Raw genomic sequence first — 12,622 nt, 5'->3', positions numbered from 1 at the left:
GATTTCATCAAAATTATTAAAGCATAATCGTACTGTTTAGAATAACTAAGTGTTTTGGGAGAGGGGGTTAGTTAAAAACAAGCATAGCAATAAATCAAAATTTAGGAAACCAGCTCAGTTCACAAGTGCACATGTACTGGAGAGGCTAGAAAATGGGAAATTCTGACATAGTCTCCAGAACTATTTTGAAAAGGATTTCTATTTGTGATAGAAATGATTTTATGCTCATGCAGTTATAAGCTGCAAGGGGTTCTGATACAGCGTGGTGACTGTGGCAGTCCAGTGCTCTAGGTGAGATCATCTCTTTGGAGAGAAGGGCTCTTACCAGAATTCTTTCATGTTGGTAATAGCAGTGTATGTGTTCCTTTGTGCACTTAGTTTAGCGTAAAATTGCTGCGGTTCCTTTTCTAGGAGGACAGAAATAGCAAGCTGCCTGTGCTCATTTCTGTGCTTACTTCTGCAGAGCGCTAGTGGGGTTGCTAAAACCAGTTTATTGGAATAGTGGTGATTTTTTAGAGTTTGATTCAGGTAGGGCTTATTAAATAGCTCATATTAAAGATGCAGCAGTATTTTTCACCAATCAACCATCTATATAATCTTATGCTGTTTCACATGGCAAGATAAAAGGCTGCTAGTTTTAAAGTTTTCTGTTAAAGAATGTACCTTTACTTCCCACCAGGAATGGGGAAGGGAAAGCAAGCAACTGTCTTTCTATCAAACTTTTCGCAAGAGGCATGCAAGCCTCTCCCCAGTAGATGGCAGAACTTTTATAAATATTGCTGAATTTCATCTAATTTAGAGATCATCCAATGTGTTCATAAAGACTCATTTTTCTAGATAACTGTGTTGGTAGGATGGAATAACATAATCTTTCTATAGTCATTCCCTTTCCAAAACTTGCTTTCAAAACCGTTAACTGTCTTGTCCTTAATTTTGGAGGACATCAAGTAAGCCTCTTGATTCATTGCATGTGCCATGTTTTGAGAAAGCGAATTACATTTTCCATAGCCAGGAATAGGATAAAATATCCTGAAGTACATCCTGGTTCTTTTTACTCATTGATTCTGTGATGATTTCTTTTAAGAACCTTTTAACTTTCTTCTTGTGCCTGCAGTATGTGCGATTGTCATATGACACTAAGCCTGAAGCTATTCTGCAACTTATGCTTAAAGAATGGCAGATGGAGTTGCCGAAGCTTGTTATATCTGTACATGGGGGCATGCAGAAATTTGAACTTCACCCACGCATCAAGCAGTTGCTTGGCAAAGGTCTTATTAAAGCTGCAGTAACAACAGGAGCCTGGATTATAACTGGAGGAGTGAACACAGGTAAAGTACCAATGAATGTACATAGTTAACTGGATTTTGGTTTATAACGGCCAAAAGATTTAATGGATGCGTAGCTTTTTCTTAAAGCAAAGTAAATTTAAGTGAGTTTGGTCAAACAAAATAAAAATAATATGTTTTGAACATGTGTTTTTGGAAGTGGACTGCTGTTTTGTCTTGCAAAGAGAAACAACACAAAGGTGGGTATTCTGGGGTTTTGAGGCCTGTTTGGTTTCAGTGGTTTTTTAGTGTTTGGGTTTTTTTTGTTTGTTTGTGTTTTTTTGTTTGTTTTTTTTTGTTTTTTTTTTTGAAACTGCAAGGGAGAAACTTAATGCAATTCAAAAAAGTACAGTAATGTACTGGAAACTCTTTAGTTCTTAATATACTAATATTTATTTTGTTTAATTACTGGCACATAGTACTTTGTTTCCTTCTTGTAGATGTAGTGTGGTGCTTTTTCTCTGGTGTTTTGTCAAATAAGTTCCCAGATCCTCAAAGGCCCAGTTAACTAATAAAACAGTTGTATTTCTTAATAAGATGTGACATTCAATACATAGAAATCTTTTTGTGCGCAAACAGGTGTTGCAAAACATGTTGGTGATGCTCTAAGAGAACATGCTTCCAGATCATCTCGAAAGATTTGCACTATTGGGATTGCTCCATGGGGAGTGATTGAAAACAGAAATGACCTTGTTGGAAGAGATGTAAGGATAAATTACTTAATTGAAATAATGATTTACCTGACTTACTTTTTGACAAATCTGCTCAAGCGTGTTTTTTTCCCCATGCTTTGCATCGTTGGAATATTTGCTTTAATATGAAGATCCATGTCACAGATGTCAGTGTAAGATCATTAGTGTAAACAAGTTGCAAAATGCAAATGCACTAGAGGGGCAACTTGTTCTCAAGTACTTAATCCTTTCCCCACCCCTGATATTCCTGAATCAAACAACAAAAATGCTGAAGTATTACAGAGAATTCACGTTTTCAGAGCCCGATAAGTTGAAAAATTTTGATGCAGTCTTCCGTGCTACTGTTTGCTAGAGCAGTCACAAGTTTTCCCCAAAGGCACCTTTTCAGAGGGTCTTTCCTACATTATTCTTCAGAACAGAATTCTTCTGTGGTACGGTTAACCGCATTCTTGCACAAAGTTAAGAGCTACTGGTATATCCTGTTCCAAGGCATGCTTATATGTGTCAGTGCTGCTTGCTGAGCCACCAATTCTTGTGTCTAGATCTTATGGTTTAACCCAGTAGGCAGCTAAACACCACACAGCCATTTGCTCGCTCCCTGCCCAGTGGGATGGGGAAGAGAATCAGGGGAAAACAATGTAAGATTTGTGGGTTGAGATAAAGACAGTTTAATAGGACAGAAAGGAAGGGATGATGATAATAATAATAATGATGGTAATGATGATAATAGATTACTCAAAGTGAATCTTTATAAATAAGACATTGTTGTGTGCTTATGCTTAGGTGGTTGCTCCATATCAAACCTTGTTAAACCCATTAAGTAAACTAAATGTCCTAAATAACCTCCATTCCCATTTCATTCTGGTGGATGATGGAACAGTTGGAAAGTACGGAGCAGAAGTTAAATTGCGGAGAGAGCTGGAAAAAACTATTAATTTGCAGCGGATCCATGCAAGTAAGTATTTCTGATGCCTGAGGGCTGAGTGTTACTATGCTTTAATGAAAAAGGTACTTGCACCAAACATCTGAATGAGAAAATAGAAAAATTAGTCTTTTATGTTTGAAGTCTGAATTATTATTTTGCAAATTTCCACTGCTACTCTGGACCCTAGATACTGATTTAGGATTCCTCTGAGACCAGAGAGGAGGGTTCTTTTCAATAAAGTTGACAATTTTGCTTTAATAAAGCAAATGTACGTCACTTGAGTTATTAGCATGTTGTCAGGCCTTACTGGTCTGATTCATTAATGGTTTTGACACTGATCACTTGCAGTTTCACAATAGGGCAATTGAGTTTGTAAAGCATCATCTGTATTTGTGCAAAGAAGCTGTGACTTCTTTTGGTGTTTTCCCAGTTATGGTGCAACATGTGTGTGTTTTTTTTCTCTTCTAGGAATGCTTTTGCAATACTCTCTGTCAGTAGAGGGCTTCCATGTAACTATGTTCAAGTTGTATACGTGTTATTATCTTTGGAAACTGTTTGGGGGGGAAGGTAGAAATGTTCAGGAGTATTTATGTGAAGAATCTCTTCCTTTTTGTAGACTCTATTCTGTTGTATTTATCAGCTCCTTTGCAGTGCTTTCTCTGAAGCCCAAAGTATAAACAGTGCTTGAAACTGTGCATTAGCAACAGTTAAAACATCTGGCAGGCAGCATTTTAATATTTATTCAATAGAAATCAGTCTTAGCATTCCCTATATACTTACAACATTTTCTGTTTATTATTACTTATTTGCAACTTTATAGGAATTGGCCAAGGTGTGCCTGTGGTGGCGCTTGTATTTGAAGGTGGCCCCAATGTCATACTCACAGTTCTAGACTTCCTTCAAGAAAGTCCTCCTGTGCCGGTGGTAGTATGTGAAGGAACTGGTAGAGCTGCAGACATACTGGCGTATGTTCACAAGCAAACAGAGGAGGGAGGGTAAGTCCTAGCACTGTTAGCCAAACTATTAGTCATACATAGATGGGTTTTGAGACCATTCCTTAATGAATTTCTGCAAGAGCTTTTTCTGTGGAAAGACAAAGGGTAAAAGCAGAGAGTGTAATCTTGCCTGTGATGCAGCTTTCCAGGTTGGCTGCAATAATACTTCTGGCTAAAGACCAAGACTTCTTTTCTAGTTCTAGGTTCCTCCCACGTACCTTGTACCAGTTAAGTAGTGCATGCTTGCTTTAGCAATACTTGCAAAAAGGATAGGAAAAGTGTACATGGCTGTATCCTAAATTAAGGCAAACATGTTGTGCGTAACTTCAGCTATGTGTGGTAACTTTGTTACACGATTGTAATTAGAGGACCCAACTTTCAATTTAAATGCTCTGTCTGCTTCAACTTCAGATTTTAACTAAGCCACAGTAACTTAAGTGATAAATGTGACTATTCTTAAGCGTGGACAACAGAGGTTTGCTCAACAGAAGTCAGAGCTGACCAGGCCTTCCAGAGGTGTGAGAATAACACAGCGAATAGTGTTACCAAACTGCTTGAAAATATGCCTTGACTACGTTGAATGGAAATTTTTTCATGCAGTTAGCTGTTGTATAGTAGTAACTTTGTGAAGCGGGATCAGAAAGAGTTTCTGTATTGTTTCTTCTGAGTAGTCTTAAAACTTTACACAAAAGTAGTGTAGTTTAGTGTAGAAAACACTTGTCTGTTTTAAGTGCAGTTTCAAATGATGAAAGGGATGTGCTTGGCTCCACAATACTTAGTGATTTCTAGTTAGTTGTCAGACTTGCATAAATCCTTAAACTTATTGGGTCCTTGTTGCAGGGGCTCCCTCAGAACTAGGAGGCAGGATTCTAATGTAGCAGTAAACCAAACAGCTTTGTCCATAGTAAGATCAGAAGCAGGTCTTATTCAGAGGGGTGAGTACTTAGTATTTTGTATCAAAATGTTTTAGTTGAGAGTATATCAGAACTGGGTATGGGAAGGAAAGGGAGAGAAGCTGAGTTACTTTTAGGAGGCAGTAGTAGAAAGTCATAGGTCAAGCTACCTGTGATTCTTTCTAAAGGTTACCCAAGATTTTGCCACTGAAGCAGTAATAAGCTTATAGATATAAGGACTTTGAATGGAGGTGTTGAAACTAATTAAATGCATTGTTCTAAATGTATAACGATGCATTTTCCTGTTTGCTTCAATCTCAGGAATGTTCCTGAGGGTGCTGAGCCTGAAATAATTTCAACTATCAAAAAGACATTTAATTTCGGTCAAAGTGAAGCAGTTCATTTGTTTCAGACGCTGCTGGAATGCATGAAAAAAAAAGAACTTGTAAGTAGATCTTGCTGTAAAAATTTTTTACGCAAGGTGTGTGGATATAATATTAATACACACATAGTGTATACGTATTTTGTATTTGGGTTGCTGCCCTTTTTCTTGCTTTGATTTCTGAAAACCTTGGGACTTCATCTGTTTTTTTGTGTGTGGTTTTTTTTGTTTTGTTTTGTTTTTGGATTTTGGTGTGGGTTTTTTTTTGTCTTTTAATTATGATTGTACTAACAAAGGTCTACTATCACTGCACGCTTAAAGCAAAAGCACTTTATAGACTTTTATATGTAGCCTGAGTCAGGTACTGGTGATGTCTCATTTGGACTTCGTATTGTGCTGTTCTAGGGTTTAGAATTGTCATATTCACTAAACCTGTTTGCCAGGTTAATCTCATAATCTAGAAATAACAGGGGGGATAAACAGAATACTGTGAGGTATTTATAGACAATAGAGAATTGTAATCATAGTGGGAGAAGTAGTTCAAATTGATGGAAGACTGTAAAGGGTTTCTGCTATGCTTTTTCTCATAAAAGATTGTCTTGTGTGGTACCCAGTTAGGAAAACAATACACAGTGGACACTAAAGGTAAGTTTAAATTGGACATAGGTTTAAGTTGCATTGAAGATAAGGTGACTTCTTAATGTGTTTCAACTCCTGACACAAAAGACTGGAGCTAATTACCTTTGCCTGAAAATAATTTTAAAATATGTTTTCCCTATTTACCTTTTTGGACAGATTACAGTTTTTCATATTGGGTCAGATGAACATCAGGACATTGATGTTGCAATACTTAGAGCATTGTTAAAAGGTGAGACTTTTAATTTTAAGAGCATTTGGAATCCCCAGCTGCTATTGTTTAGTATTATATGGTGGGTCATTTATACAATACCATAATCTGTAGGAATCTTTAGTTTTTAAGCAAATAATTATCTACTGTGTTTTCTCATCGTATAATATCATAATGTGTCATAAATGATGAAATGTACTGTATAACTTTGTGGTTCATTGCTTGATTTGGCATTTTTAGGAAGAAAGAATGTTTATTATATGTTTTAATTAATTTCAAACTTTTTTCATTGTTTTTGCTTCTTAAGGCACAAACGCATCTGCATTTGACCAGCTTGTTCTTACACTTGCGTGGGATAGAGTTGACATAGCCAAAAATCATGTTTTTGTGTATGGGCAACAATGGCTGGTATGTAATGGTCTAGATTAAGCAGAATGATATCTTCTAAGAGAGAAACGCAACTTACTCTTGAGTTGTCAAAAGAATGGATCTTTTGACTTTTGTAGAGAGATACTGTAGAATACTGACACATTTATTTTGAGGACAGTAATTTTTGCATTCTGCATAGTCTTACGGCTGTTTTGCTAGTGTGGTTTAAAATCGTCCAAAAATTTTAGAAATGTGCTAAGTGCTCTTAATAACCAGAGGAGAAAAGACGTTGCAAAAGGTGGAAGCTGAATTCATGTTAGTCAGATGCTTTCCTCCTTACAGTTGCATGGTCATAGGAATTTCTTAAGCAGCACCTAGTAAAATGCATATATTAATTACTCTTGGCAGCACTGCAGTGTCTTTCGAGGGGGAGGACAAAATGTCTGTTTCTTGTATTCTGCAAATTAGTTTGAAAACTACATTGTGATCTTGCCTTTTTCCCATATTACTGTAGAAATAAAACTCAATCTTAGATGAGTGTGCAGTCAGAAGTACATAATGTAAAGGTTGCTGATAGAAATGACAGTTCTGAGCATTTGTCTTTGAGGCAAATTGTGCTTTACATGTTTTTTGTCTTTGTGTTTCATCCAATATCAATCTATGAGAACAGCTTAACTATGATAAACAAAATGTCTACTGAGCCCCATTGACTGTGTCAGTTGGAGATGCCTATGAAAGAGTATAAGACTTGCTGATGAAGTTTTCAGAATATTCTCTCATCCTGTAATTGTGTGAAGTTCAGGGGATTTTCTGAACCAAGGGTGACATCTTTGCATTTGTAGACATGTAAGGTTTCCCTAGCCCTGTAAATGAATGAGGTTGATATGTAATCTAAGTACACTTACTTTTGTGATGTGCTCTTTTACTGGTTCTCTCCAGGCTCTACCTTGTTACTTATTTGTTGTAGGTTGGCTCTCTGGAACAGGCTATGTTAGATGCCCTTGTGATGGATAGAGTTGCATTTGTGAAACTTCTGATTGAAAATGGTGTAAGCATGCACAAATTTCTTACAATTCCCAGGCTGGAAGAACTTTATAACACAGTAAGTGAATGATTGCTTTTTAAGCTACTTTTAGAACAGCTTTTTAGTTGCTCAGTGTGTTGCATACTGGGTCATGTGCACCAGTCTGAAGGCCATAGGGTATGGATAGGGAAGGCCTTCTGTCATGAGGTTAAGAGTTGAGGAGTGCATGACATGTGCATGAGTAGCATGAGAGTGCTGCTTTGTAGTGCCACAGCTGCTTTCTGGCTCTTCAGAAATGATACCAGAAATAGTTTGTCAGCAGGATGTTCATCTCTGTGTGATGATGGGGATAGATACTCAAGGGAAAACTGCAGCCTTGTTTTGGAACATATGCAATATGTAAACCACAGTGGGGAAGAGAACAAGAGGAAGTCAGATGAGTGAAACTTGTGCACAAAATATGAGGTCTGTAGGTAGTATTGTTAGGGCTTCATAAGTTTATTTCTCTTTATAGCAGTTAATATTATCATAATAGTTGTAAAAATATTTTGTGAACATGCATATTAGAAGAATTTTGTTGCTGTAGGTGTTGACTTAAGAATTGTAAAGTAGTTTTGTATAACACTAAGCATCTAACAGGACAAAACAAAAAACCTTCCACCAAAAAGTAGCTAATGTGAGTAGTACACAAATTAAGCCTATGTTAACATCCTCATTATCTGTTTCTGACACACCCCCCCCCCCAAAAAAAAAAAAAAAAAAAAGGAATTCTTTAGCTAATAAAGATCTGTAAAGGATCAGGTTTTGGTTTCTTTTTTTTTTTTTTTTTTTTTTAATTAACCTTCTATGCTGTTGCTTTTACATACTTGATGTGCTTTTGATTGAGTTCTGTATGGGAGCTAGGGTAACCGTATGTCTAAGAGCGTAACAGTTCATGCACTCACAAGAAATCAGAGAAGGAAGAAAAACCCACTTTGGTACAGAGAGGGAATGTTTACACTGAAGATTTAAAAAGTAAGGGAGCATTTATTATGGATCCTGCAATACTGTAAACATGAATATCAGCCTGTATGTGTTCCTGTTATTTAAAATGTTTATTTGTTAAAACTTGTCTCTATAATATTATATCTCAATAACATTAAAAAAGGCCATAGTAGTGCTGTTTGCATTCTGGGTTGGTGTCATCATGTCGTCCTCCCTTTTTGGACAAACTATGGGTGTATTCATTATGCCCCAAATTAAAATAGAAGTAAAATGAAACAAAAAAGGAAATAGACTATGGCTAATACAGTAGTTTGAAATATTTGCATTTATTTGGTGGCTACTGTTTGTTTAAAAACTAGGGATTTTCTTTTTGAGCAAACTTGCAAAAATATTTGGCTTCTGCTGTAGTCTTCTCATGTTGTTATTGCACTCTAATTTCTCATTCCAAATATTTTCCCCCTCTTTTTTTTTATAAAGAAACAAGGCCCAACTAACCCAACACTCTTTCATCTTGTTCGGGATGTCAAACAGGTATGCTGTAACTGTAGAAGTCTGTCAAACTAGCAGTGTTAGTTTCTTGATGATTTCTTATATTTGACTGACAATTTAATCTCACATTTATTAATTGGGTTTTATTGTAAAAAATAAGCTACTTCTGCAGTCATTCTGTTGTTTATAATACTTGCTGTTGTATGCTTAGTGCCCTGCTGCCAGAAAGATGTTAAATCCGATGAGTGTTGTATTTTTCATCTTACTTGTAACTATTTTGCTTTTTGGGGAGATGGAAAGCTGATACTCCCACCTAGGAGTAATTTTGGCTGTTAAATCAATAGACAAAAATCAGTCTGCAGCCCCACCCTCACCCCCAACCTCCCAACAGAATGAACATCTATCGTGCTAGAGGAGATGATACAGAAAAGAAGCTATAACCTTGTCTTTTTTGAAACTGAAAAATATTGAGCCATGTAGAATTTTTTTTTAATCATGAAAGGTTTAATTTGTATTGTGGGTTTTGTTGGTTTTTTATTAATTTAGAGCTGTGAGGTGACATATAGAAACACACTAAGCAAGTTTAAGATTATAATTTTTAAAACTAAAAACCTGTTTTGTATTCCTAGGGAAATCTTCCTCCGGGATATAAAATCAACCTGATTGATGTGGGGCTGGTTATTGAATATCTGATGGGAGGAACCTATAGATGCACCTATACAAGAAAACGCTTTAGAGCTATATACAACAGTCTCAGTGGGAACAATCGGGTATGTGCCAGTTGGATAACAGGACATTCTGATTCATATGTTCTCAACTGAAAATACCCTACATATTTTGGAGGAAAATTGGATCCATACTGGCTTGTTCTTTTTGTCAATGGACTGGTTCTTTTAAAGGCAATAGTAAGGCCTATGAGGGCAGCTTTAGCTGTTTTGGGATTGAGGACAAACAAAAGGTTTTGTGCTCCTGCTCCTTATTCTACCACATCTAAATTCCTTCTCTGTTATTCCCTTTTTTCTTACTTATAGGGGAAGAATGGGTACTAAACATCCAGATTCACCAGGGCTTGGGGCACAGATATCTTAACTTCTTGTAAAGCAACAAGAGTAACTGTCTACTTTGTGACTTCTTAAAAAAAACTAAAACAAAAAAGCTTCTTAATTATCCAGTGAAAATTCTGTTTGTTGCTGTTATATAAGTTCATCACTGTTTTGGTAGCAAAGTAGCTGTTTAATTGCTCAACTAAGTATCTAGCTATACAGATTATTTTATAATGCATAGTGGGTAAGGGTAAAGAAACCAAACCTAAACCACTTCCCCTTATTCTTGTTACAGCGATCTGGGCGAAATCCTTCAAATACTACTCCTCAGATGTGTAAAAGCCATGAGTCTTTTGGTAACAGGGCAGACAAGAAAGAAAAAATGCGCCATAATCACTTCATCAAAACAGCACAGCCATACAAACCAAAGGTACAGATGTGTGAGGGGAGCATGGTTGGATTTATTTTAAGTAGTTAAGAGTGGACAACCTGGTTGAAATCCAGGTGCCACTGAAGTGTCAGTAGCAGCAGTTTTACTGACTTTGGTAAAGCTGCAATTTCAGTGTCTTTTTGTACTTGTTTATAAACTGTCTAGCATGCTTACAGGATTCTATAAAGAGCATTTAACTTCCTGTATAGTAGTCTTCTGGGTAAGCTTTGATATGTTAGGGAGCAAAAAGCTTCTCTTTGGCACAGTTGTAACAATGGGGGGGCTCACATAGCTTTGTAGATGGAGCAAGATTTAGCCATGTGTCTCCATGAATTTTCTCATTTGTATGTAGGTATATTAGTTACTGCTTTTCTTTTGATCTATAAATCAAAGTAATTCAGTCTTCCAGTTACTAAAATGAAAACTTCAACTGAAGTTTTTGAACAAAAGCTCCAGCTGCTTTACAAGTCTTTAGAAATTCATTTTTCTTTTTATAATGATACATAATTTGATATTGGATCACTCAGCACTCTAGTTCAAGTTATGTATTGACCAAGTTTAGAGATTTAAAATGTCACTTTCTGATTTTCTTTTAAAGATTGACACTGGTGCAGAAGAGGGAAAAAAGAAAAGAACCAAAGATGAAATAGTAGACATAGATGATCCTGAAACGAGACGTTTTGCTTATCCTCTCAACGAGCTGTTACTTTGGGCGGTGTTAATGAAGAGGCAGAAGATGGCCCTCTTCTTCTGGCAGCATGGGGAGGAGTCCATGGCAAAAGCCTTAGTTGCTTGCAAAGTGTATCGTTCAATGGCATATGAAGCAAAACAAAGTGACCTTGTTGATGATACTTCAGAAGAACTGAAACAGTATTCCAAGTAAATTACATATATATAGTTAAAGGTCTTTTCTTGAAATTTGCAACAGAAGTAGTGAGTTACATATGAACAAAGCCCAAACTGTTCTATTAGCACACTTGAAGAAAATTTTTTTGCAAAAAGGGTTAAGTGGCATTGTAGTAGAAGTTTCATATTAGATATTGCTCTCTCGAGAGCTGTTACGAGTCATGATTTCTATAAATCATTAAAATGACACTGAATGTGCCATTTACTTACTTCCATGTAATTTTCTTGCATGTTTTAACAGCTGTTTGTAGCCTGCAGATTCACATGTGTAGTTAAAAATTACTGTACAGTATATCTGTACAGAAGAGACAGATAATAGTCCCTTCAAGTTGTGCCACTGGTAATTTGTTTGTACAAGAAAATTCAACTTAAACTCAAGGTCATTTCTAAAGATTTTGTTTTGTTGGTTTTTCTTCATTCTAGTGAGTTTGGTCAACTGGCAGTCGAACTGTTAGAACAGTCCTTCCGACAAGATGAAACTATGGCAATGAAATTACTAACCTATGAGCTTAAAAATTGGAGCAACTCAACTTGTCTGAAGCTAGCAGTGTCATCAAGGCTTCGTCCATTTGTAGCACATACTTGTACACAGATGTTGTTATCAGATATGTGGATGGGAAGGCTGAACATGAGGAAGAATTCATGGTACAAAGTAAGCATTGTCACAGTTTATTGGTGTAAAAAACAAAAAAGGATCAACGGAATTTATGTTTAAATGCAAGGAAAGCATGTGTTTAAATGCTATTAGTATAAAGCTTTCACAACTATAGCTTATGTTAATAAATCCTGTAAAATAGTCTCCTATAACATAATCAAAACTAGAAGTATTTATTGTTAACTCTTCTTTTGACACTCTATTATCTTTTCAAATAAGGTACAGAAATATAGAAGGCAAAAACCAGGCAAGTAGCCTTTAATCAGAGGCTTAAAGAGATCATGTGAATACTAATCCACTACTAAAAACACAGTGGTAAAAAACCTTAACAGACAGAAAACCTGCTGTAAGAATATAGTTTCATGTGTTTTGGCTTTTCACAGGCACCACATGAGACTTGATGTAGAAAAGCTTTGTGTATATCCTATTTTGGAGGAAGAAACTGAGCAAAAGCAGGGCATAGAATGGAACAAGGGTAGGCAAATCAGGGATAGGTTTTTCCAGTGGTGCCATTTGTGATATCGATCAGTTAAACCAAAATGGGAGTTGCATATTTCTTTAAGATGGGGTACCAAAACCTAATTGTTGCCAGGAATACAATGAAATAAAACTTTCCTGCAAAATATCTACAAGCATCATTTAACTTGTGACCTATTAAAATAC

At 36.3% G+C, this 12,622-nt stretch overlaps 1 protein-coding gene across 2 annotated transcripts in view; it reads left to right on the top strand.

The window, feature by feature from the left end:
- TRPM7 (transient receptor potential cation channel subfamily M member 7) overlaps positions 1–12,622 on the top strand; it is a 58,722-nt gene that overhangs the window by 25,915 nt on the left and 20,185 nt on the right. For both annotated transcript variants that reach the window (XM_064456331.1, XM_064456330.1), the window contains exons 5-17: positions 1,115–1,328; positions 1,905–2,029; positions 2,801–2,972; positions 3,763–3,937; positions 5,152–5,275; positions 6,008–6,080; positions 6,367–6,467; positions 7,396–7,530; positions 8,914–8,967; positions 9,555–9,695; positions 10,264–10,398; positions 10,997–11,277; positions 11,728–11,956. In XM_064456331.1, coding sequence (XP_064312401.1) covers positions 1,115–1,328; positions 1,905–2,029; positions 2,801–2,972; positions 3,763–3,937; positions 5,152–5,275; positions 6,008–6,080; positions 6,367–6,467; positions 7,396–7,530; positions 8,914–8,967; positions 9,555–9,695; positions 10,264–10,398; positions 10,997–11,277; positions 11,728–11,956 — 1,959 coding nt within the window. The remainder of the gene's footprint in view (positions 1–1,114; positions 1,329–1,904; positions 2,030–2,800; positions 2,973–3,762; positions 3,938–5,151; positions 5,276–6,007; positions 6,081–6,366; positions 6,468–7,395; positions 7,531–8,913; positions 8,968–9,554; positions 9,696–10,263; positions 10,399–10,996; positions 11,278–11,727; positions 11,957–12,622) is intronic.

This window comes from Phalacrocorax carbo, chromosome 7, assembly GCF_963921805.1.
Source record: "Phalacrocorax carbo chromosome 7, bPhaCar2.1, whole genome shotgun sequence".
Taxonomy (NCBI): Eukaryota; Metazoa; Chordata; class Aves; order Suliformes; family Phalacrocoracidae; genus Phalacrocorax; species Phalacrocorax carbo.
Note: the sequence above shows the minus strand (reverse complement) of the source record. Positions and strands in the feature narration are given on the sequence as shown.